The sequence below is a fragment of the Podarcis gaigeae genome, assembly GCF_964106915.1.
Source record: "Podarcis gaigeae genome assembly, chromosome: 7".
NCBI classification, from domain to species: domain Eukaryota; kingdom Metazoa; phylum Chordata; class Lepidosauria; order Squamata; family Lacertidae; genus Podarcis; species Podarcis gaigeae.
The window spans coordinates 87,189,650-87,216,487 of record NC_139683.1 but is presented as its reverse complement, the minus strand read 5'-3'; the positions used below and the strand labels follow the sequence as shown (position 1 = coordinate 87,216,487).

At 44.1% G+C, this 26,838-nt stretch overlaps 2 protein-coding genes across 5 annotated transcripts in view; one reads left to right on the top strand and one right to left on the bottom strand.

Annotated features, from left to right (window-relative positions):
- Positions 1-183, bottom strand: part of HARS1 (histidyl-tRNA synthetase 1) — a 38,932-nt gene extending 38,749 nt beyond the window's left edge. Inside the window, exon 1 of one of the 4 annotated variants that reach the window (XM_083748463.1) lies at positions 114-183. The gene's annotated coding sequence lies outside the window, so the exon portion shown is untranslated. Of the gene's footprint in view, positions 1-2 lie in introns of all 4 variants that reach the window. The other 3 variants (XM_083748461.1, XM_083748459.1, XM_083748460.1) reach the window with 3 other exon arrangements.
- ZMAT2 (zinc finger matrin-type 2) lies at positions 138-25,777 on the top strand. Its single transcript, XM_083748493.1, is given in 8 exon segments — positions 138-246; positions 249-328; positions 330-398; positions 16,689-16,782; positions 17,158-17,281; positions 18,285-18,358; positions 22,575-22,720; positions 25,139-25,777. Coding segments are annotated over 8 exon segments (825 nt in total). The 5' UTR covers positions 138-152; the 3' UTR covers positions 25,283-25,777.
- Positions 25,778-26,838: the final 1,061 nt, after the last annotated feature.

Here is a 26,838-nt window from a genome sequence, read left to right as displayed (position 1 = left end):
ACCCTTTGAATCTACCAGTGCGCGACACAGTTAACCCTGAAAATACCAGCGAGAAGAAAGACGAACGGAAATTCACTCCCAGAAGTTACTACAAAGCATCGCTAAAGTGTAACCGATAAAAACAACAATATCGGCGCTCTGAAGGGCGGGAAATGGAGGCCGCGGAGGAAGGGATCTCGGCGAAGCCATCCAGGCTGCGTGTGTCACTCTTCAACATCTGCTGGCTCTATGTGCTCGCGGGCGGCCAGGGCACCCGGAAGCACTTGCTAAACGCCGGCGCCGCTTCCTGTCGGTGCTTTACGATCGTGGCGGGAGAGGCGGGGGGGAAAACGGCGACGCGCGCGACACTTTACGACTCACCGGGTCGCTTCCTGGGCAAGATGGCGTCGGGCAGCGGGGTAGGTAATGGGCTTATTTTGGAAAAGGAGGAGGAAGGAAGGGCTCTGTCTGTTCCTTGTTTTAACATTTAGGCATTTCGGGGGGCAGGGGCGGAAAGCTCCCTCAGCTCACGCCCCTGCCCCCCCACCCTGCGCCCACCGGCCTCCCGTGGGGGGGGGGACACCGGAGACCCCCCCCCTCAGGCCCCGTTCGGGCGGACGAGGGTCCCGCCTCCTTGGCCGCCCAGCGCCTGTCACGTGCTTGCCCGTGTTTACTCACAAGTAAGCGCCCCGCAAGCCGCGTCCTGGCGGGTGCCGGCAAGGAAAGCTAACGAAGAGCCCCGCGGCGGCTGAAAGGAAGGCGGACCCGAGTTTCGTCCTCTCCCGAGATCAGCCGGAGCTGCGGACGTAGCAGCAGATGGTCTCTGTTTAACAGGCTGTGGTGAAAATTCCGGACTGGCCAGGAGGCAAAAACATGCCTTTGCTCCGTCTTAGGTTGGTGCTGCCCCAAAGTCCTGAGGGGAAGAATTCCAAAACATCATTCTGGGCGCGTGCGGGGAGTCACATCTTCATTTTACAGCTCTTGCTGCTCCTTGACCACGGTTGCTTCTCGCTTTTCCGCAGCCGCTCGCCTCCCTGCTCTCGCTCTGCTTTGCGCCTTCGCACTTCTGGGTGAAATCTGGGAGCTGCTGTGCCCGCGGAGGCGCCTCTGTGCTCACCTGTGTCTTGTGGGAGGCAGCGCCCTTAACTGCCACAGACCTCAGGGACTCGCAGCTTGGTCCTGTGGAAGTTAGCTGCGCTTAAGCCCCTTGAAATAATCCAGTTTAGGTAGCTCTGCTCTGCATGAGACTGATCTGCCAGCTGGGTATGAAAGGGGTATGTAGAAATGACATGGCTAGTGTCTTTTTGGAGCTGGTAATATTTTGGGCATGCACAAAGAGAGAGAGATGGTTTCTGCAAAATTCAGAGGTGCAACCTTCAATTGCGGTGTCACCCAAGACCCCAAAATAGCACAAGAAATTTGTAGACCCAAAAGCTGCCTTTGGTTGCTTTCTTTCCAAAGAGGAACTTAAATATTTTATTTACTTATTTCCGCAGGACAACTTGATTTTTACTGACTTAACATTTTTATCACATCCTTTCCCCCAGGAAGCTTAGAGCAGCATATATTCAAAACAAACCTATGAGATAGGATCATTCGAGAATGGCCAAAGTGTCAGCAAGTCAGTTTTATGGCTGCGTGTGGCTTTGAACACCCTAGCCACTACCTCAGAACTTACAGAACAATAAAATACTTTTATTACTCTGGGGCTTCAGGTACACAGCTGTTAGGCAGGTTGAACAACTGCTGTATCCATTGCATGTTTAATTTGGATGGACAGGAGAGGAACTTGCACAATCAGAAGATACAGAAATGGTGTAAAAATATCAGATATGCACCAAGTGTCCCCTTGAAATTCCACCAGTTCTCACCAGTTTGGGACTGTGCCCATATTCCATCGACACACGGTAGAAGCCAGTGAAGCTCACAGTGTTGGGGACACACTATGCCTCACCATACACACATCACTTAAGGCACCCCCATTCTCAGCCCCTGTGGCACAGCCAGCAGTGAACCTGATACTGCAAGTCTGCAGGCATTCCAACAGACAGGAGTTCAAATCCCCACAGCTCACAAGTGCTGTTTTAAAGCACAACTCCCCAAAAGAAGGATGAAGAGGATACAAAACACACTGTCTACATAGCTCCTCAGCAGGATACCTGCAGAGGACACACACAGGCCTCTTGGGAAAAGAGCCTACTCAGCTAGGGGGAAAACACTTTTGCTAAGAAACCATGGGAAGACGCAAACTGAAAGCAGCTGTTTTCAGTAACTCACTTCATAGGGCACAGGGTTGAGAAGTTGGAGAACCCTGTTCACCTTTTACATACCTGCCCCTGCCCGCCACCCCCCAAGACATGTCAGAACCAGAAGAGGTGAGGCTCTCAGACCTTGAACACACACAGCAAGTTTCACAGAGCAGTTTTTTTAAGCAGCCACAGCAGTAGACAGGAATTGCATTCGTGGGGCATTTGGCTCCTGGTCCCTAAACCCAACACCCACTCATAACTGCCAGGAGTACAAAGCCTAGAGGAGGAGCCTTGGACTAGCAGGATAGCTTATTTTTCACGTTCTTGGGGTCCTGGTTCAGATCGGGTACACCCCCAAACTAGGAAAGGTGGGAAGTGATCCACACAATGTGGCACATCTGAACCTGTTAGGAGGAGCACTGTATAGGCCCATAGTCCCTTTGGCCCACCAACTCCCTTGGCAACCCCCCCCCATCTATCTCCCACCTTTCTTCTGGTGGCCCACCCTTGTTGGGTGGCATCCCAGCTGGGCTTATTGCCCCTCCTCCTCATCTCTCTCTGCCCACTAGTGCACCCTGAGAGATCTGATCTCTCACAGCCCTGCAAAATTAAGTGATTAGAGAGAAGCAGGGCCACTGCCCATGAAGCTCCCTGCTCCTTCTTACAGTCCCATCTTGAGGCTAGGTGAAGCCAGATTTTTCTAGGTGGGAAAAGAATTCAGCATTCTCCAACAACAGAGAAACACCATTTGTCAATGTCAGAGCCTTTATCGATCAGCTTCAGTGAAAGAAAGACATGCGATGCTGCAAATCAACTGCCTCAGCAGGGCCCCTGGTTGTACATCAGTTCCGTGCTAGGAACACTTGCACCTCCTGCCAGACTGTATGTCATGGAGCTTGCAAGAGTACAGGAGCCTGCTAGGGACAAGTAGGCTAACAATCTCTTTTTATAAATTTATTTAAATGTTCAGATTAACAAACAACCATCAAGCAAAAAAAAAATCAAACAATTTCCATAAGTTCCCTTGGACGTCCCTCCTCCCCTTTTGTGGGTCCTTATGTTCACTTTTTCTGCTGCATCTTCTCTTTTAGTCCAACTGTATTAAATCTCTGATAAAACCATAGTCCAAATTTTAACTACAGGCATTATTCCAATCCTACTAATAATTTTAATTGTTTACAATGATTTTTTAGGTAAATTATATATTTTCCCCATTCCTTATTGAAATTGTGGTTTTCCTGATTCTTCCAGTCAGTTTTGCCATTTCTTCATAGTCCATCAGTTTAATCTACAATTCGTCTCTGGTAAGGACTGTACCTTCTTTCCATCTCTGGGCTAGTAGTGTCCAGGCAGCAGTAGTCACATACATGAAAAGTCTTTTCTGTTCACTAGGAATTTCGGCACCTACAATTCCTAAAAGAAAAGCTTCTTTTTTAAGAAAAGGTTATTTTAAACATTTTTTTTTCAATTCATTGTATATCATCTCCCAAAATTCTTTTACTACTTTATAAGTCCACCACATAAGATAGAAGGTGCCCTCTTTTTCCTTACATTTCCAGCATGTGTTTGATCTTGCTTTATACATTTTAGCTAATTTGCCAGTAGTTAAATACAAACGATGCATCATTTTCATATAATTTTCTTTCAAAGTATAGCACGCTGTAAATTTTAAGTCCCAATTCCATAACTTCTCCCATGCTGCTGATTGTATCATATCCAAAATCCCTCACCCAGTGTATCATTACGGATTTGACCTGTTCGTCTTCCGTATCATGCTAATAATAATTTATACATTTTTGAAAGTAATTTAGTCTTATTACATAACAGCTCCTTTTCAAATTTAGAGGTTTCATTAAAGAAATCTTTCTTTTTGTCAATCTTAAATATATAATTAAGTTGATGGTATTGTAACCAATATGTTATGCAGACAACTTATAATCATTATTTAATAGAGAGATTGACCTATAATTTTTGACTAACAATACATACGTGTCTTGTTTTGGGATAAGTGTGATATAGGCATCTTTGCAGGAATCTGGCACCTTCGCTGTGATTAATATCTGATTCATTACGTCTTTTAATGATTGTGCCACATAGTCTTTGAATTTCTTATCGTACTTTGCTGATAGTCTGTCTGGCCCTGGCAAGTAGGCTAACAATCTTAAGTCATTGGACTAACTGCAAGGAACACCACTGCTGCTGGGTATGGTGTGGGCCACCCTCCTGTTCCACATAGAACAGGTATGGGATAGTTCTTGGGAGAGTTCAAGGGAGACACAGATAATGAACCATGACTTTTGTCAGCAGCTAGAGCACATAGTCCCTGGATGAACGTGTGTGAGGGAGAAGAGAAAGAAGAGCAAATGGTGCCACCTCCATTCTGCAAACTGAGAACCACTCTCAGTTGGATGGCCAGATCAAATAGTGGCCAATCTTCCAGAGGCCACCCATGACAGCTGGCTGTCCGTCACTTGACATCCTATGAAGCCAGGCAAAACCGATCCAAGCCAGAAAGCAATGGGGCTTGTGTTCAGCACCAAATTTAAACAGTGGTGAATGCAAGCTGGGACTGCAAAAGAACAATTGGGAGCCACTCCAAGGCACACACAAACTGGTTGCTCCTTTGCAACTACTTCTTTACCTTTTATTGCCTGACATAATATGATGTCAGGTGAGTGTGTCAGCCCAAAACAGCCTTGAGGGTCAAATTAGGAGACCTGTCAGGCTTAAGATTCTCCAGTGCTACTGCTGGTGTGCTCCCCATGTATCTGGGCTGTGATCACACAAGGCAAATGTGTCCAGGAGTCACTTCCAGCAGTGGGAATGAGTGGAATGCCTGCTTTTTGTCAGCAGAGAGCTTTCTTGTGTGTGGGAGACAGTGCTCCCTTCTGTTGGGGGAAGAGTGTTAAAGCAATATACAGTATTTGGATATAGGAAGGAGGGTTGGGGGAAACATGAGAGACAGTTATGAAAGCTATGCAGTATTGTTTCTGCCCTTCGTTCCTTGTTCTGCCTGATGCTGTCCTGGCACCTGCAGTTGTTGGGTGTTTGTGTCTGGGGTCCTGAGGAGAGGCCTTCTTGGGAATTTAGGAACAGCAGTGTGCTCAAGTTTTCTATGTGTGTTCTGTGGGCGGGCTGTTTTGTGCAAAGTGCCCTGTCTCCATCATCTTCCACTGTGAGCTGTAAGTGTGCATGACATGAAACCAGGAAAATAAAGATCCATGTTTTCATTTGTGCAAAGGTGATCTGGAATTAGGAGTGAGGTTGCTGATGGTACCAAATTGTACAGGGTGGTAAAACCCAAAAAGGGATTGTAAGGGGCTCCAAATTTATCTCTCCATGCTCAGTGAGTGAGCATCAAAATGGCAAACGTGATTAGATTTAAGCAAGTGTAAAGTGATGCACATTGGGGCAAAAAATCAGTCTCACTAATGATGTCTTATCTGGTAGTGGCTGATCAGGAAAGAGATATTGTGATCAAGGTGGGTAGTTCAATGAAAATATTGACACAGTGTGCTACAGTGCTGAAAAAGGTGAATTCCGTATTAGGGATCAGTGGAAAAAGGATCAGTAAGCTGCCAGGATCATTGGAGATCATTCTTACCATGTGCAACTTGGATGGGCTCAAGCTCTTCCAGGGAAACACAGAAGCATTTAATATGTCGGGAACACAAAAATGCTGGCAACAGCCAACCTTTTCTGACAACTGGAAACTTCACATTCTACATACAGTGGTTCCTCGGTTTACGAACAGCCCTGTTAATGAACTATTTGATTTATGAACTCTGCAAAACCGGAAGTAGTGTTCCAGTTTGCGAACTTTACCTTGGTCTACAAATGGAAGCCAAAGGGTGGAAGGGCACCAGCAGCAGGAGGCCTCATTAGGGAAAGCGCACCTCGGTTTAAGAACGAACTTCAGCAACAGATTAAGTTTGTAAACCGAGGTACCACTGTACATGATTTTCAAATGGGTATTTAGAGGTGTTTGTGAGAAAACAATGGTGGAAACATTCCTTTAAATTTCCAGGTTTGGGATGTTAGCCCTGGGGCTCATGCAGAGTTTAGCAATTAAGCCTTTGGTTGAGGGCTGCTATGAACATAGCTGACAACGTTTTCCTTTTTTAAAGGGAAATTCCCTTATTCCGAATAGGATTCCTCGCAAGAAAAGGGAAAAGTTGACAGCTATGGCTATGAACTGTTGAAGATGTCTGTTTAAAGGAAGGGAAATTGAGGGAGAGAGAATTGACCTGGTAGCTTATAGTGTTGTGGAGGCAAGCATTAGGTTGGGAGCACCACATTCCTAGTCTGAATCCTTTGGCACCATTGAATGATTGCCTTTGTATCCCACCTTTCCTCCAAGGAATTCAAGTTGGCATTCATGGTTCTTCTGTTCGTCCCCATTTTATCCTCACATCAACCCTGTGAGGTAGGTTAGGCTGAGACACAGTGTTAGAAATTGAGATATAAATGTGGTGAGATATAAATGTCACCACAACGAAATGCCTAGGTGCCCCACAGATCAGCTGATCTGCACAGTAGTGCAGCAACAAAAGAAACATTTCTTTTAGTGCCACGCTGCCCCACAAGCTAGCTGAATGGCATGGTATGGCAGCAGCAGCAGCCTGCCAGATGGAGGTGTTAGTCGCCAAACTTGATGCCCAGACATCTCCACTTCCTCACAGAAGACTGGTTGCCTGTTGTGAAATGCAACTGGCACCCGGTTAGTTTCGAACACTGCTAAGACACTGGCCCAAGGTCACCCAGTGACTTTCGTAGCTGATCAGGGATTTGAACCCTGTTCTCTCAGGCTCTGGTCCAACACTCTAGCCGTTACACCACACTAGCACAGTAGGAAAGAAAGAAGGGAATAGGCAGACAGGAATTTGACCATTTGGTGATTGCAGGCCAGGAAGCCAAGGAAGCTAGGTCTGCCTACTAGGATGGCATCTGTACTTTTTAGGGTGGCATAATCCCACTAGGGGCAGCGGAACCATATCTCTGGTACAATTTCCCCACGGGTCCAGGGGCTGGATCTGGAAGTGGGATCCAGTTGGAAAGAAGCAGAGAGTGTTTGCTTATAAATTTCACAAATTGACAGAGTTCTCTGACAAATCTGCCAGTGCAAGGCAATGTAAACTCTGGTTTGACTTGCCCTCAACAGCAGCGTGCCTGTGGGTACAGCTAAGAAACTTGTACCAGGAGCCAAGAACTTGGGTGATGTACAGGTCCAGCTCAGACATCAGATTGATGAGCTCCGGCTGAAATTCTATCCTCAACTGTAGGTTTGAAAGAGATGCGCTGCACAGCGACCGCTGTGAGGACAGGAAGCTGGGCTAGATGGACCTTTGCTGTGATCCAGTAGGGTTATTCTTGTGTTTCCCTGCCACAGCAGACACAAACTATTTTCTTCTCTAGAGCTTCACCTTAACTACGCTCTTGTTTATCCAAACATTTTGCTACCCAAATGTGTTTTTTGTTTGAAGAAATGCATTTGTACAATCGTTAAGAACAAAAGTATCACATTAGAGGTCCTTTTTTCTGGTGGCAGCTTTGACTGAATCTTGTTTTATGCAGCTGAACATTTCCTGTGTTTTTGTGCCCTGTGATGAACGTTAGCCTGAGGTCCTTTTTTCTCCTTAGCTTATGTCTTCTCTTGGGGAGAGATTCACTCTAGCTGCTAAGCACTTGTTAAAAGATGTTGGGGCTTCCAGCAAACCCCTCGTTTGATCACACTGGAAAAGTTTCTTTGGAATCACAAGCCATGCCTTATTACAGCAAGATCTGAAGTTGAGTTTGATTCATTTCTCTCTGCCTGGCCTAGGGACATGGCTAAAAGATCTTCAAAAGGCTACAGCTTCTTTTTATTATCTAGGAGAAAAGTGAAGCAGCTAGTAAATTGCCTTCTCTCCAGGCACAGGCCAACTTTGATTTGTGATAGTGCTGCTTCAGTGAGGTTGAATCTGGAAAATACCCTCCCCCTCTAATGTTAATTTCTGCCTTGTAAATCTCCTTTCTTCTTTTTACCTGGAGAAGTGGCTAATGATCTTAGTCACGACATGTTTAAACCACTTAACAGGCTCTGGGAATAAATGAATCAAGATTTCAACCTCTCTCTGGGGCTCCCTTAATTCTTAGCTGTAGTTGTTTGCAGTGATTCCATTTTAAGAATTGCAAGGGGTAAGAGTGGCATGAAAATTTGATTCCAGTGCTGCACTTCTTTTAAATGAGGCTTCTGTTGCTTGTTTTTATTGTTGTAAGATCATTCATTTGACTAATAAGGGGGAATATGACTTGTTAGGGTGTCAAGGCTTTCCCCGTTTCCCCCAAAGTCATAATTAGATAGAGAGAACTGTTTGCAGACCACTCCCCCCCTCTGCTTTATCAATACAGACTTTAAAATGCATATATTTGAAACCACCCAGTAGTGTATTCCACCTATGTCCATGCTCTGTAGTGTTACCCTCACTGTTAAACGACCTACGATTCCCAAGGGTCTGGCAGACCTTTCTGCAGTGGCAGAGCACGCCTCGCTGGCACCCTGGGCATGCGCATATTGCGCCATGGAGGTGGGGTGTGCTGCTGGAGCGATTGCATCCTTCTCGGATTCCCTCCAGCTGTGAGTGTAACTTAGTTGAGATCCTGTGCACTCCTCAGAAAAGTGGAATGGGGGAGAAACCCAACTCACCCTAAAAGCCTATAGGGGCACCAGTCACTCTCTCAGTGTCCATGGTAACATCCCTGACTCCTACCATTCACAGAGCTCTGTGCGGTTAACTCCCCATGATAAGGAGCCAATCTGTGCAGTGACAAGGAAATGTCCCAATTATACCCTTCCCTCAGCACCAACCCATACAATCAGCCAAAAACAGACACATCACAGTGCCTCCATGAACCACTGCCTGCAGGAAAAATACAGCAACTGTAAATCTCCAGGAATCCCTGCACATAGGGGTCCTTATTTCCTTATATCATCCACACAGATTACAGTGGTACCTCGGGTTAAGTACTTAATTTGTTCCGGAGGTCCGTTCTTAACCTGAAACTGTCCTTAACCTGAAGCACCACTTTAGCTAATGGGACCTGCTGCTGCGCCGCCGGAACACGATTTCTGTTCTCATCCTGAAGCAAAGTTCTTAACCTGAAGCACTATTTCTGGGTTAGCGGAGTCTGTAACCTGAAGCATATGTAACCTGAAGTGTATGTAACCTGTGGTACCACGGTAGTAGCCATCATGCTTTTGACTGCACAACACAAAAGGAAGAAAAGAGAGGCAGTACAACAGAGCACCCAGATAGCCCCCAGTATAGGTAGCACCAGTGCAAGAAGGGCTCAAGGCCCAGTGTTAGACGGGAAGGAGGTACGAACTAAGACAGGGGTCGGCAACCTAAGGCCCATGGGTTGGAGGAGCGCCAGAAATAGCCTACGCGTATGGGTGCTCCTCCGACCTGGAAGAGCGTTCGTGCGCACATGCCCATCCTCAGACAGACTGAGAGTCGACCAGCTCATTCTCTGGTTAAGGTTGCCGACCTCTGAACTAAGATAACCAACAATGAATGAAAAACTCCCTGGAGCTTGAGATAATGAGGCTGGAAAATGGGAAATGCAAGTTTGAGCCCTATCCTGAAGAGCTGTGGGAACAAGGCCCAACCCATCTTTTGCATGCTTGGTCAGCAGCAGTCATCTCAAGAAGCAAAAATGAGATCAGACAAAACTAGAACCATATGCACTCAGTGTCTTGATTCCCTATCCAAATCTGCCTGGGTCCTGGGTCCTCTAGCATCTGTTTCCTGGTCTCAACTCCTCCCCTTCTTGCCTGTTGCAACCTGCAAATCCCAAGATGGGATTGGGACTCGTGATATTCAACTACTTCAGGAGATAGGAGAAGGACACATAAAATCATGGCATTTGTAGAGTTGGAAATGACCCTGAGGATCACATAGTCCAGGCATCCCCAACCTTCGGCCCTCCAGATGTTTTGAACTACAATTCCCATAATCCCTGACCACTAGTCCTGTTAGCTAGGGATCATGGGAGTTGTAGGCCAAAACGTCTGGAAGGCCGCAGGTTGGGGATGCCTGACCCTTCAATGCGGGAGTACACAGCTGTCACATATAGGGATCAAACCTGCAACGTTGGCATCATCAGCACCACGCTTTAACCAACGTGACAGGGCATTTGCTATCTCTCACTCATAAACACACATACATAATGGATGGCGGCTAACAGTTTGAGGTTGAATCCTGACAAGACAGAAGTACTGTTTTGGGGGGACAGGAAGTGGGCAGGTGTGGAGGACTCCCTGGTCCTGAAGTGCACAGCCTGGAAGTCATTTTGGACTCGCAGCTGTCCATGGAGGCGCAGGTCAATTCTGTGTCCAGGGCAGCTGTTTACCAGCTCCAACTGGTATGCACCACTGAGGCTGAGACCCTATCTGCCCGCGGACTGTCTCACCAGAGTGGTGCATGCTCTGGTTATCTCTCACTTGGACTACTGCAATGTGTTCTATGTGGGGCTACCTTTGAAGGTGACCTGGAAACTACAACTAATCCAGAATGTGGCAGCTAGACTGCTGACTGGGAGCGGCCGTCGAGACCACATAACACCAGTCTTGAAAGACCTATATTGGCTCGCAGTATGTTTCCGAGCTCAATTCAGAGTGTTGGTGGTGACCTTTAAACGGCCTCGGTCTAGTATACCTTGAAGGAGTGTCTCCACCCCCATCATTCTACCTGGAGACTGAGGTCCAGTGCCGAGGGCCTTCTGGCGGTTCCCTCACTGTTAGAAGCCAAGTTACAGGGAACCAGGCAGAGGGCCTTCTCGGTAGTGGCACCCACCCTGTGGAACGCCCTCCCACCAGATGTCAAAGAGAACAACAACAACCAGACTTTTAGAAGACATCTGAAGGCAGCCCAGTTTAGGGAAGCTTTTAATGTTTGATGGATTACTGTATTTTAATATTTTGTTTTGGAGGCCACCCAGAGTGGCTGGGGAAGTCCAGTCAGATAGGCGGGGTATAAATAAATTAATATAACAACAACAACAACTTCATTTGTATGCCACTTTTCCATAGTTGAAACCATGCTCAAGGCAGCTTACATAATTACAAACATCACAAAAATAGTCATAAACAATAAATAAAACATCAAAAAGTACACTGCCAAACGGAACAATTTCTACATGAATAATAAGAAAATATAAAACTAAGATACAAAATATGAATATCAATAACAGCAACAACAGCCCTTCCCCCAACAATATCCTAGCCCAAGAGTCTGTTCAGCAGTCTCAGCTTTTTAGCTGGAGTCAGTCAGGCCCCACCCTCCCAGGCCAGGTGGAAAAAGGCTTGCAAGGCAGGGAGCAGGTCTTTCAGAGCACTAAAAGGTAAAGGTGCCCCTGCCCGTACGGGCCAGTCTTGACAGACTCTGGGGTTGGTGCGCCCATCTCACTCAAGAGGCCGGGGGCCAGCGCTGTCCGGAGACACTTCTGGGTCACGTGGCCAGCGTGACAAAGCTGCATCTGGCGAGCCAGTGCAGCACATGGAAACGCCGTTTACCTTCCCGCCAGTAAACGGTCCCTATTTATCTACTTGCACCCAGGGGTGCTTTCGAACTGCTAGGTTGGCAGGCGCTGGGACCGAGCAGCGGGAGCACACCCCGCCGCGGGGATTCGAACCGCCAACCTTTCGATCGGCAAGCCCTAGGTGCTGAGGCTTTTACCCACAGCGCCACCCGCGTCCCAGTTCAGAGCACTGGTCTGGTGTAAAGTTGGCCCAAGTTCAAGGGTTTTATTCAACTAACTTTTATTCAGAGTAGACCCAATGGTCATGTGTAATTAGGTCAATTAATTAAAATGGGTCTATCTACTCTGAGTAGTTTTAGTTGGATACAACCTAATGTCCTGATTGTGGCTGCCTAATAGGCAAGGTTGGGAGCAGTCCAAAGCTGAGAACGTTGCCAGGCCACTCCAACAGGAGGTGTCTTGATGGACCAACATCCACATATAGCCAATTGCTTGTCTGTCATGGGTTTCCTTTTAGATTAGGGCTAGGGCTAGGGCCAGGGCCCCTGGGCCCCAGCTCTGGCTCCAGCTCCTGTGAAGTGTGAGAGGCATGCAGGTTATCTGAAGCACAACATAAACCCAAATGAAGCTGCTCAGACCCATACAATCCGCCATGGAAGCCATATGTGCAGGCCCACAATTAAGAAATATCAGGTTGGGGAATACCAGGAGGAAAGGCTCTTCAGTGGTTGCCCTAATTCTATGAAACCTTATTTGTGGTTAGTGATGTTAAATTTTCGAGAAAAATCTTTCGGAGAATATTCTCGTTTAATGAGAATATTAGAGAATTTTCATTTAAAATAGGAGAATATTCATTTTAATGAATGGAAAATGATATAATTAGTTAATATACATATTTATTCATGGGTAAGCTTGTTCGGATGGCAACCAAAAAGTGTACAGATACTGTTATTAAATGGGGCAATGCAGTGAATTCACATTCTTTGATTTTTTGCACCAAACTTGAAATTGAAAATTCAGCGTAAATGACTCACGCTAATCACTAAGCTTGCCTCTAACCGTATATTTATCATCAAATTTGAATTATAATTATGTTGTGTATGAATGAAATGTAGCTTTTAAAGTAAAAGGAATATAAAAAAACTCAGGTCCATTACATGAGTACATACGAATTCAAATGCTCATCACATTAAATGAATAGCATTTTTAAAACTAAAAAAAAAAAGTTTTCTGTAGCTCACATTTCAGAACTGCCAATGGTGAAAGACACAATGCCCAGTAATTGTAACTGGATCAAAAAATAATTATTCATTATTCATTACTTACATTGGCAGTATCACAGCTTGACTTATTATTTACTAGATTTTTTTAATGTGGGTTGTAAAACTAGAATTTACAGTTTGTGGAGAATATTCTCCAGAGAATTTTCTAGCAGAGAATATTTTCACCTCACCTCACTATTTGTGGTGGCCCTAATTCTTGGAAACTTTATTTGTGGATCCTAAAATGCTTTCTATTCCAACAAGCTCTTTCTTTTAATTGCCAGTTTTCTGTTTTTAAATGGCTGTTGCTTTATGGATTGTTTTTACTATGATGTTCTTAATGTAATTTTTTATTTGTTGAGCTGCCTTGTGAAGGCTTGGCTCGAAAAGGCAAGATAAACATAATACATACACACACACACACACACACACACACACACGTGTTCATTCAGATGTTTATTCTAAATTGATTATGTGTGTTTCAGTGTAGAAATTCTTTGTTGAGTCAAATGAAATAAATTAGAGATATGCCTACTGTGTGTAAAATAATGCTGGGGTGTTTTTGGGGGAAGGAATTATGGAATGGTGCTTGGTATCATAGGCTATTTCATGTACAGTGCTACCTCGGGTTACATACACTTCAGGTTACAGACTCCGCTAACCCAGAAATAGTAAGTACCTTGGGTTAAGAACTTTGCTTCAGGATGAGAACAGAAATTGTGCTGTGGTGTCGCGGTGGCAGCAGAAGGCCCCCTTAGCTAAAGTGGTGCCTCAGGTTAAGAACAGTTTCAGGTTATGAATGGACCTCTGGAACGAATTAAGTACTTAACCCGAGGTACAACTGTACATTTGCTTTATTCTTAGGAATGAAGTTATGTGGATTTTGTCACTTATTAATGCAACCCCCTCAACTCAGAGGTTGTAGCATACAGCTGATATACGCAGAGGGTTGTTGTGCAATCTGAGCTCCTTCTCTCTTAACTTTGTTTGATGGTCTCCCCCATAGGTTTATTCATGAACAGGGAGAAACTCAGAATGAAAAACCATACAGGGGAACCTGTTTTTGTGCTTATTTAGTTGTTGCAGAGTCGGGATGCAATGTTAGAGCAAGGCTAGAAGATGCTGTCTTGCTGGGCTAAATGAGAAAGTATCTGTCAGTAGAACTACAACCCCGAAGAAGAAAAGGAAAAACAGCTAAAGAGAGAGGTCTCAAGGCTCTTACGCTGAAATTCAAATCTTGTAATCCTGCAAAGGGTGAAAGAAATAACAAGAAAAAAGCACCAAAATTAAAATGCTTGTGTAGAAATGCTTGACTAATTTTATTTTAGATTTTTCATTCTAAGTATCCCTTAGGCTCAGGCTTAGTAACAATTTAAAAATGTAAAACTTAACATAATTTAAATTTGAAGCTCTCCTCTCCTGAATGCTTTGGGCAGGCAACATTAATTTAAAACAGTCATAGTATTTTTGAAGGCAGATTAAAAAACTTGAAAAATACTAAAACTCTTCTCTTTCCCCCTCTCCTTTTCTTTTAAAAGTTGAAAGCTACAACTCAGCTACCCATATTACATCTGGCTACGAAATGGTAGTTTAAGCAGAGGTCCAGGTTTGGAACATCCGGAAAAAAATGGGTTTCCATAATTAAGGAACTGCTGCTTGAGAACACCTTGCTTTTTGCTGTTTGGTGCAGGAATGGCAGAATTAAGAGGCTGACTCAACTAGATGTAGGGCTGGCCCATGGAGGCATTCCCCCTATATATTAGGCCACATGTGGTTATGCTTGAAGAGCACATCTGTCTGGCAAGCAGGTGGTTCTATGTCCTGTGCTGCTAATTGTTGCGAGGTTTAAAAAGATGGGAACCCACATTCCTGAAATAAATTGCCTTTTTAACCTTTAACCTTAAATAGGTCTAAGAGTTGATCTTTGGATGTTGCCGAGTTTTGCACCCCATCTGTGAAATAGTTCCCCTGCTCTCTTGTACTATGTATTTGTGTTTCTTTATCAGGAGGAGAATTTGCCCTAGAATTTCCTAACATGGCATCTGGGTGGCTAGGTGTCACTGTGCCAAATGCTTGCCCCATTCTATTGGGAAGTCTATTTTTAAAAGATATGATGCTTGTTTCCTTGGGAAAACATAAGGCACACTCTGCCTCTTCCTGTTTTACAAATCTGCCTTGTCCGGCCTCATAGGAGTCCTATTGGGTCAGATCAAAGGTTCATCTGGTTCCACAACCTGTTTCCAACAGTGGTTAAGCAGATGCTTTGGAGAAGCCCTGAAGGTGGACATCAAGGCAACAACTTTTCTCAATTTTATGTTCCCCAGCAACTGATAGGTGTTGCCTCAGAAACTAGTGATTCCATTGATAAATTTAGCCTCCATAAATTTATCTAATGTCTTTTTAAAACCAGCCAAGCTAATGGCCATCACCGTACAGTAAATTCTATAAGTTAGCTGTATATTGGGTGAAGAACTACTTCTTTTGCCTGTTCTGAATATATTGGTCATCCATTCCATTGAGAGTGTTTTACTTGGTGCTCACTTTCATTTCATGGATTTATATCCTCGAGTGTCAGCCTGCTTTCTGGACACACTCAGATTCTTGCGTGCTTTTCAGAAGCTCAATGTACTTTTTTTTTTGCTGAAGTTAGCATTGTATAAGAAAGAGTTCTACTGTCATAGGAGGGGGGGACTTTTTTGCACCCTTTGCATAATTTTTTAAAAAGTCATTTCATTCTTTATTTACAGATGCAAAATATTTTTAATCAGGCACACCTAGTCAATAAAACAATCTTATAAATGATATCTCATTTCTGTATCCGAACAAATTATGCCATGTTTAATTTTATAAACCCCTATCATGGCCCACTCTTATTTACATTTCCCCTTTGTACTAAAAAGCTCGTGGAAGTCAAGTAGTATCCTTTAAAGCTTTCCAGGTATAACTCTGTTTTTCTAATGACTTGGTGATACCACCCTCATTTGGCAAATTCATATCATGCTTGTGCCAGCCTCCCATATCTACTGAAGTTCCTGCATGATTGTTGGAAATCTTCTGCCTTTATTTTGCTATAGTTAGCAGAGAATAAGCAATAACACAGTGCCAGCTTCTTGGTCTTGTAGCTGTCTCCATCTGCTGTAAAGCATATTTCAGTCAGTGGAGGAGTAAAATCATGCCCTGCATCTGCAAAGCAGCTATTTAAAGATAATATTTTTTTAATTAATCTGTTCTTGGGACTCACTGTTCAGTCCTATATATGCCCCAGGTCTGAGGTATGTGATGCAGCTACCTTGCCGAAGCTAAGCAAGTCTGAGTGTGGTCAGTAGGGGGACCCTGTGCCTGCCACCTTTAGCTCTATGAAGGAAGAGGGGATATAGATTAAACAAACAAACAAACAAACAAACAAACAAACAAACAAAGGTTTACTCAGAAGCAAGTCCCACTTTATTCGATAGGGCTGAACCCCCAAGAAGAGTGCTTTCGATTGCACTTTCAATTGGTTGGATTGCTATGTGGGGCTGCCTTTGAAAAGTGCTTAGAAACTTTGACTGGCTCACAGAGCAGCAGCCAGATTGCTTGGGCTACTTGTTTGTAGTCACCCTTGGTGGTTTGCAGGACTAAGTCTTCCTTGCTTTGCTGAATTGAATGTTGAATTTCTGCATTTTCCTTTGGTTTGTAGGCTAAAAACCTGGACTTCCGCCGGAAGTGGGACAAAGATGAATATGAGAAGCTTGCAGAGAAACGACTCACGGAAGAGAGAGAAAAGAAAGATGGTTTGTAACATACTGACTTCTTCTGTTATGAGCCACTGGCTTAGTTTGTAGAACATAATGCAGGGGGCAAAATTGCAGAGGAAAAATACGGACTACTTAATTCTGTGTTCTGCTTCCATCCAAAACAAATTGTAATAACCGGTTCCTTTCCTGATGCTCTTGATGCAGTTCATGAAACAAAGAAAGATTAAGAGCAGGTTCATCTGATTTTAGAAGCAGGGAATTAAAAGTAAGCGAGAAGACTAAGTTGAAGTTCTTGAGGAGCATATTTTGTCCACTGTATAAACAAAGTATTGTTTTGCATTTTGAAATACAGTTTTGAATTCCTGGTTTAAACTGAAGTATTTTAAGAAAACCTTATTGATTATGTTTTAGGCAAACCAGTGCAACCTGTCAAGCGCGAGCTTCTTCGGCACCGAGACTACAAGGTGGACCTGGAATCCAAACTGGGCAAAACCATTGTTATTACCAAAACAACGCCGCAGTCTGAGATGGGAGGGTGAGTCATCCTGAGTCTTTGCAATGCTTGTTCATACAGCACACAGCAGCTAAACATCCAGATGCCTCTATCTCTGTTCAAAATCTGTGCCTGGGAGCTGTGGTCAGGTGGATGAGGGCTAACAGATTGAAACTGAATCCAGACATGGTCATGGAGGGCACAGATTTTGCTGTGGCTAAGGAGGTTGGAATTTCCTTTGGATTTTTTAAATTGCACACTTCAGATGAGTAGACCTATTTTGTACTGGGCTCCACCCCTTAGGCATTACCTGATTACCAGAATTTTAGTTTCAAGTGCTAGTGACCCTCAGGGGAACATGCCTGGTCTTTAACCTCTGTCGAGATTTTACACTGGTGAACAAGTCTGTAAAGCAAGAGGTTAAAAAGGCACACCCACCCCTCCAAACTTCACGTGGGGGGAAATGAAACTTTAAAAGTAATGTGCATTGGGAATTTGTGCTGCCCTCTGCTGTTTGGAGTGAGCTTTTTAGCAGAGCTAATAGGTGATAGCTGCTGCTAAGGATGAATGGCCTCAGAATACCACTCCATACCACCATGTCTGCCTATCCACCTTAATATCATGGTAGTTCAAGAGGGAGAAAATGTGCAGTGGGACAAGTGCTCTGACTTGCTGTGCAAATTCTCATGCGCTGCTCTTGCTTTGTGAGATAGCTCATGAGCCCCTGAAGTCTTGGGTACATGGCAAGTAGCAAAGTTCAGTCTCTTAGGCTCAGCAAGAAAATTTTTATATTTTCTTGCACATGCAAGTTCCAGACTGCAGGACAAGGGGCTTTGTGTGGGGTTATTTCCATAGATGGCAAGACAGAGCACTTAATGAAGAGAATTTGTGCCTGTATTCAACCTATTTCTGAAAGTTTAGTAAAATTGACTAGATAGCCCTCGTGTAGTACTCACTTGATATGAAATAGAAACTGAGAAGCCTTTCGTAAAATAAATCTCCTGTTAGATATGAGAACTGATGTCCTTTCCCCCTTTCTTTCCAGGTATTACTGTAATGTCTGTGACTGTGTAGTTAAAGATTCCATCAACTTCTTGGACCATATCAATGGCAAAAAACGTAAGGATAAAGCACCTTTTTTTTTTTCATTTGCCAAGAAATACAATGTTACCTGTCTTGGAAAACAGAGGAAGCTATCCTGATTGTCCTTCAGCAGCTTTTGGTCCTGTGGGACCTGCCAAGTGTTCATTCACAGATCTAGTTCCCTTTGAATCTGCTCGTTCCTTTATTGGGAGATCCCAGAGGTGAGAGCAGTTGCTTGTTACTCCTTTGAAACTTGTCTTCAGGGTTCCATCCTCTTGTCCAACCTGGACATGTAGCTCCAAGAGAGGTGATGTGAAGATATGATGTATTCGTGCTCCTCTTAGTACTCCATGCACAGGTCTCCTTGGCCCTATGATCTCAAGTCTTTCTCAGTTCTGATTGAAACTAGATGCAGACAAACTAATTGCAGTTTAATAATAATATTAATAAGAATGAGGCTTGAGATAATGGTGGCTGACAAGGCTATGTGGCGGAACAGGCTCACTTCTCATTGATGTGGTTCAGTTTTCCTTTACCACTGAGGCCTTTGGGTGCTTTTGTATCCATTTCATCTTCATGGGTAAGTGAGAACACCTAGGAGCAGTCTTCACAATGTTTATTTGAAGGAAAGAAAGGCTGCAGTCTCAGTTCTGCAGACTAGAACTGAGCAACTTTCATTCATGTCTTCATGGTCTCAGGATCTGAGCACTGCAGGGCATAGTTGATTGGACTGTGTTGGCAGGGTTTCTAAGAGATGAGTCACTGGGATGAATCTGTTTTATACTGAGTCATATCAGTCACCCTTGCTCTGCTGCCCGAGGGACATTCAACATGCAAAATCATAGGCTCTTCCCTTGAACTGTGGTCCTTCTTCAATAGCTTCCTCTAGTTTTTCAATCACAATTTATGGTTCATGTTTTATTGGATAAATCAGCCTTGCACCTCTTTATTCAACGAGTGGTTGCATACTCCTCCTTCCCCTCCCACTCTGCTGCCATACCAACTTCCTCTGGGCTTAGGAAGACACCCCCCCCCCCAACATCAAAATGGGAAGCCAAACATAGGAACCTTTCTCCCTTGGCTGCCCAACTTGATACTTGGTGGTCCAAGGAAAGAAGCAGCATAGTTGAAATGTGTTTTGTGTAATTTGATCTGCCTCCGTGGTTGGAGGCTGTATGTTGAATACTAGTTGCTGCAAACCACAGGAGGGGAGGGTGCTGTTGTGCTCAGGTCCCATAGGCATCTGGTTGGCCCCTGTGAGAGCTGGATGCTGTGCTAGGTGGGCCATTGGCCTGATCCAGGGGGCTCTTCTTTTGTTCCTGTAAGCATTTTTTAATAAGAAGAGGGAATCTCTGACTTTTCTAACCATAAAACTTAAAAGCTGTTCCCTTGGAGATTAGAGAACACCTTGGAAGTGTGGAAGCCTTCACTCAGAAGGTTGGGCGTTGATGAGGTCCCTGATTCATCCACCCATTTCCCCCTATTTCATTTTATGACTTCCTTGATCTTAGAGGAAGTCACATGAACACCCATCAGAAGGTAGCTTCTTCTGTGTGGCATTCTTTATTTGGAGCAAACTAGAATCTCTAGGGACCCCTGACCATTAGGTCCAGTCGTGGCCGACTCTGGGGTTGCAGCGCACATCTCGCTTTACTGGCTGAGGGAGCCGGCGTTCAGCTTCCGGGTCATGTGGCCAGCATGACTAAGCTGCTTCTGGCGAACCAGAGCAGCACACGGAAACGTCGTTTACCTTCCTGCCAGAGTGGTACCTATTTATCTACTTGCACTTTGACGTGCTTTCGAACTGCTAAGTTGGCAGCAGCAGGGACCGAGCAACGGGAGCTCACCCTGTCGCGGGGATTCGAATCGCCGACCTTCTGATCGGCAAGTCCTAGGCTCTGTGGTTTAACCCACAGCGCCACCCACGAATCCCCCTAATAATGGTGTTGTGGAGAGTGTAGGGTTCTTGATGTGTGGGGCCATTCTGCAACAATGGCTATTCATATGGAGGCAGACTCCTTGCAGTGCTTTGATAGCAGACCCTACATGGTGGAGGTTAACTGTATCTCTCCACAGGGACCTATTGGTTTTTGCATCCTAGCAGCAGAATTCGTACAGAGATGCAATATTTGTTTGTATCAATATATACAAAAGCTTATGCTGTACTTGCCAAGACGCTTGCACTGTGGAGCTCGTTGAAGATGCAGAAACAACTGCTGTCTTATCAGGTCTTTTTTTATTTGGTTTTGTTAACCAAACAAAAAACCTCGGTACTTGCTCCAGCCAGTCTGTCCCTTCCCCTGCCCCCAGCAGGAGGACCATCTCCCATCAACTGGCCTGTGGGAAGGAACAGGAGAGTAAAGGTGGCAGGCAAAGAGGATTTCAGAGCCTGCTCCAGCTGGTCTGTTTCCTCCCCATCACAGGGCCAACTGACACCAGTTGTGCTGTGGCAGGAATCTTGATGACATTTATATTTTTTGAATATATATATTTGAAACTAATGTGTTTTGATTTTGCTTGTAAATCCACCTTTGATGTCCTTAAATTAAGATATAAATAATAATTGACATTCCCTGATACAGGGACAGATTTCCATACCTTTCTGAATTTTATCTATAAATAGCTATTGTTCAAATTTTCTAGTGTTTCTAAACAGTGTTTCTAAACAGACATCTTTACACCATGAACATGTGAGAACCTCCTCATCCCAAATTGTCCTTAAGTATACCTCCTAGGTATATTCCAGGTGACTAAATGAATTCAGTTGGAGAAAAGTAAAAGTTTGGTTTGCTTTTGAATGCCATATATCTTGCAAGCTCTCAAGTATTTGGGTCCCAACTGTTAGTCTTTTCCCATGTATTCATATATATTACTGCATTTTTCTATTTCTGTTTTCTTACATGCCTAATTTTATGTTCTATTTATTTATGTTCTATTTTTTCTAAATAAATTTGAGGTTATTCAAGGTTCTGCCACTTGCCCTAGGTTATTAAGGTTATGCTTAACAGCCCTAGGTTACTTGATCATTGTCATATTTGGTCACTTCACTGTCTTCACAGTTCAGCTATGATCCTGCTGTCTTACATGACAGATTTATTGTCTTTTATTATACTTTTATAGTATTAAAACTGTGTCCACTGCTTTAACGGACTCTGGCCAAAAATCAGTACAGAAAAAAATGTAACATAACACTTATTCTTTGATTACTTCCAATAAATGCAGAGGAGTGATGAATGATATAGTTGGAAAGCCCCAATTTTTTAGTATCCTTAGTTCTTGTTTGTGCTAACCAGATATCTCTACAGTTACAGGCTAAAGGATAATCTTTTTAATAGAAATGTTGATCTGTTCCCTTCAATATGTAAACCAAGGCAGTTAATAAAAGATAGATAACCAAAAAGGTTCTGCTCCTGGCCCACACCGATTGCACCTCATGTCTAGATGATATATGCAGTGCATTCTAGCTTAATTAAACTCTGACAGATATAGATGCAAGAAGCAAGCAGAGTATGACTCATTAGCTACCCGTTTGTAGGAGATACAAGTCCAGCAGGCAAATTTGGTCTCATCCCACTTCAGACATGCAGTTTATGGAATTTGTCAACATGATCACTCAGGTGCACTCCCCCACCCCCATGGAATTGCTTCCTGTAGGGAAAAAAGAGTATTTGCAAGCTCAGTTGGCTTTGAGGCAATCCTGCAATGTTACAGAAGGCACCAGTCACTTGCAGCACAAGTCTAATTTGCTATGCATAGTTGGATATTAGCTGGGGTGGGGATGGAGGTAATCAGAAAGAGGGAGAGAGCACAGAAGATAGTTATTCCACTTCTTCCCTGCTGGGTCAATCAAGACCTTCAACTCTGATGCACTATTAATTAAGAGCTTGGTGAGCATGATTGCCTATATCTCAAATTAACCTTCGGAGTTAGCATAGCCTGCCCATATCAAAACAGGGCTGTACTGTACTGTGCAAAGCAGCCAGTTTCAAATACAGCATTTTCACAGTTCTTTGCTATAGAAATGTAAGGATGAAAATGATTTTCAAGATGCAGCTTGGCTCTTAATCTTTTTCTCTATTGCCTAAGAGAGTCTGAAGTTTGGTCGGCTGTGAAGAGAGATGCTGGGGTGAGATGAAGCTAGGTATCCAGAAAAGTGTAATATTTTGCTCCCAAATGGGACAAAAGTTTTTGCTTGGCTGCTGAATATTGGCAGGATTTCTGAGACAGTGTTGTTGGTTTCCTCCTTTTCTAGATCAGAGGAATCTGGGCATGTCCATGAGAGTGGAGCGCTCCACACTGGATCAAGTGAAAAAACGCTTTGAGGTGAACAAGAAAAAAATGGAGGAGAAGCAGAAGGATTATGACTTTGAGGAGAGGATGAAGGAGCTCAGAGAAGAGGTGAACTGTTGCCCGGAATTGAAACAATTAGCATACCTGGAGAGGAATAACACCTAGCTAAGGGGCTTTCTGTCACAATTGGATGGCTAAAAAGAGCCATTTAACATACTAAAAAATGAAAACAAAAAAATTCCTTCCAGTAGCACCTTAAAGACCAACTAAGTCAGTTCTTGGTATGAGCTTTCGTGTGCATGCACACTTCTTCAGATACACTGCGAAAGCTCATACCAAGAACTGACTTAGTTGGTCTTTAAGGTGCTACTGGAAGGAATTTTTTTTGTTTTGACTATGGCAGACCAACACGGCTACCTATCTGTAACTAAAAAATGAAAGTGTGGCAAAACATTTTCTTAATTTTCCAGTATTTCTGAAATAGTGGTTGCTTTTGATCCCATCATAGTGCTGATACCAGTTTATTCTCACTCCAAAAATTGCTCTGGTCCTGTTGCTTAGGCAGGGAGCTAAAGCTGCCAGGGAGATATTTCTCTGTGTTTGGTCTCCTCAGTGCAACACTGACCTGCAGGTGGCAGCCAAGATTTTTCCTGTTGTCCTTCATTCTGTCTGCAGCAACCTCAGGAGGGCTTGCATTATTTCCAGTGTGTCTTGCTCTGTTTATAGGGAAGCTGTGCAGTTCCAGCATTTTTTGCTTTTAAAAACCAAAGTGTGCCAAAGATTAGAATGATTTCTCTCACACAATAGGTGGACAGACTGGGGGAAATAGCCTGTCTCCCCCCTGCCCTTTCTGATACAGGCAGAACCTTTTTCTTTAACACGTTTTTGTCTGTGGGGGATTTTTACTTGTCATGGTAGAGACTTCAGTGCCATCCATTGCAGCTTGCCCTTCCAGAAACAAAAGAAACCATTTCTTCACTTAACTCCTCAGGGCCTATGTGCATATTTTATGCAGGTTGTGAAACTCAGCTTTTTTTTTTTTTTTTTGCATAGAAAGTTGATATTTAACACAGAATGCACAGACCCCTTTATAGATCCCAGCAAAGAACAGAGTCTGATCCTTCCCTGGCTGTGTGATGTGTAGACCTTCTTTCATAGGCAAGTCAGTCTTTCATAGGCACAGTGACCTTTTCTCCCTGGAGAATCACAGAAGAATTACAAGCAACTCACAACTTATGTGTGTTTAACATATGTGATTTCAGCTTTACATGGTTGAAGGCCGGCTGGTTGAAATCACACAAATTAAATGCACAGAAGGTGGAGAGCTGAAAAGGTCTTTTTGCGCAGGGTTTTCTTGGCATGGAAAGAGCATTTAAGCTCCCAGGTGTCCTTACTGGGCTCTGGAAGGCTCTTGTGAGATCTCATGGGAACTTGGATGACCATGTGAGATCACACAAGAGCCTCCTGGGACTTAGGGCAGGGTGCCCTTAAGACTCATTGGAGGAACTGACTCTAGGAAGTAGGATTGTGTGTACACGCTATCCCCAAAATGTAACCCCTGCATAAGATTTGTGACTTACCTGTACAAGGTTTCATAGCAGCTTTGGTGAAACCTTTAGATAAGCCACACCAGCTCTCTTTCTCTCTCTCTCTCCCCCCCACCCCCATTTTACTGGCTGTTTGGCTGTGGGTGAGGAAAACCAATTGCTCACCAGTTTGGGGAAATGAAATTACCATGCCATATGGGAAATGCAGAAGTAGCTTCCTTTACAATTCCAACAGCAATTTTTTAATTTTACAAATCAAGCCAATGGGTTTGATCTCTCTGCGTTTGCCAATGGCTGCTCTGAAAGAGCCCCTCGGTGCCCCTGCATGTTTGAGAGAGTTGTGCAAACAGGAGAGTCCTTTGAGCTTCAACAGCCTCAGTAGCTGCCAAGGAGTCAGTCGCTGAAGTCACACTTCTGCATCCCCCAACACGTCTGGCGCCGTTCCAGGCCTTGTGATCTCACAGAACGAAACATTTTGATTAGAGCTGTGGAAACCCTTTGATGCCAAAACCCCCCAAAGCCACTCAGAGCACAGCTTATGTTCCACTGAGCAGCTGTCACTCGGCTGTTCCAACAGCCATCAGATACTGACATTGTCTGTCGCCATCGTTCAGCACCACAGTTGTTGGAATGGGGCATCAGTACAGAATCCATGTCCATTGCTTTTAAAGCAAAACTGCATTTTCATTACTGTTAATTTCTGATGAAGCCTTTGGCATTTGTTTAATAGCAGTTGCTGACAGTTGCTGGACACACTGTATTCTTCACATGTCACTTCTGTGTGAGTGTCTTTGGGCTGCTGTCTTTCCATGCTCCTCTGGGACCAACCAGAGGAGCCAACATTTCTCTTCCATCCATTGTTTGCTGTGCAGACAGGGAAGAAAATGTTGCCTCTGCGGTCTGATTCCCTAAGTTGTGTCTTTAAGATTTTGGTTGCGCAAGCAAGCTTGACTCATTTGGCAGCTTCCCTTTGTTGCAGGAGGAAAAGGCCAAAGCTTACAAAAAGGAGAAACAGAGGGAGAAGAAAAGGAGAGCTGAGGAAGACTTGACGTTTGAGGAAGACGATGAGATGGCGGCTGTGATGGGTTTCTCTGGTTTTGGCTCTACGAAGAAGAGCCACTGATCAGCCATGAACTTCCAGCTGGATGGATATTGCTTCTGCCCTCATGATGCTTGAAAACCCTTGGAAGACTTTATTAGAGAATTTGTATCGAAATGTCCTGGTAGAAGCTGGCTGTAGGAGTTGGGAAGGAATCACACACACTTCCTGTGTGGGGCTGGCTACCCCCTGCTGTTGCTAGTATCCTGCCTGCCTGCAAAGATAACATCACAATTGCCTGCGAGGTGGTAAACCTAAATATCTGATAAAGAACTTTAGCATCCCCCATCCCCCAAGCTCCTTGGGGGATAAACCCATTTCCAAGATTTTTTTAACTCTTCATTTCCTGTGATGAGCCTGCAGTTGGAGCTTTCTTTTGGAGCCCCCAATTCTTGCCCCTGCCTTCAGCTGCCCCTTTCCCTATATGAGTTCTGCTTGCTTCATGTTGTATGGCCTTCTGTGCACGAGAGACATTCTGCTGAGTACACTTTTCCTGTTAATAAAGTGTTAAAAATCTTATACGTGGCTTTCTTTCAAAACCGTACTTCCCTCCATAAACGGTCATCCTTGTAGGTTGAGCTACTGTGTGTTATCTTTAGGGAACCTTAGGAGTCTATTATAGCTTGTATGGCTGTGCATAGAGCTGAAACGTCCCCCTTATTTTTTATATCTCCAATAGATTGCTAAAAAGAGGAGGGTTTGGGTATGATCTCCCCCTCACAGTAAAATACACACACGAGAGAAATGAATTTGTGGCTTCAGTAGGGCCATGCTGATGGTTGGAGGGGGGATAGAAAATAGGGAGATCATAAGGAAAGGCAGCAGATTGAACAAAGAACTTGGACCCTCTCAACAGGAGTAGATGATCTTGCTGGCTCTGTGTGCGTCTTAAGAAGAAAAATAACTGAACAGACACTCACATTGACTATCTCCAGCTTCAAGGTTGAAACAATAAATTGGCCTCCTTTTGGCTTAATGCAGGTATTGAGGAGGGAATCTCTGTTGAATTCCAGTATCTTCTTTTCACTGGCCGTATTGAAAGCATGTTGCTGAATTTTATTGAAGCAGGTGAGGGTTTTTAGGGAGGATGGGGCTCCTTCCCCATCTTGGTTCAGGTTGGAGAAGTGTTATCTGCACTGCTCCAGCTGCTCTTTATGCCCCATGTCATTTTCATTGCTTTCTTGATTTAGTTCAGGCAAACCTGCCGTGACTCATTCATTGCCTTTTTGGGTTTAGGACGATTTACATCGGGTGTAGCTGATTTTCATAGTGCCTGCCTTTTTTATATTGATGGGATCATTGTTCTTGTCTTTCTCTGTACCTTTATGGAGCCTCGCAGTGTATTGAGTCTTCTTTCAAATACATGTAGAATAAATCCTATCATGCTTTGCTGCTGTTTTAATTCCTTAATCTTAGACTGCTGACAGCTTCATTGCCTCAGATATTTCCACTTCAATTCAGATTATAATCCCCATTGAAGATGCCATTGAAATGATACATAGCCTGTAGCTATGCCAGCTGAGATACAAATGTCCTTGGAGACTTGACCCTTTAAACTAAAAAAAAAAAAAATCCTTTTA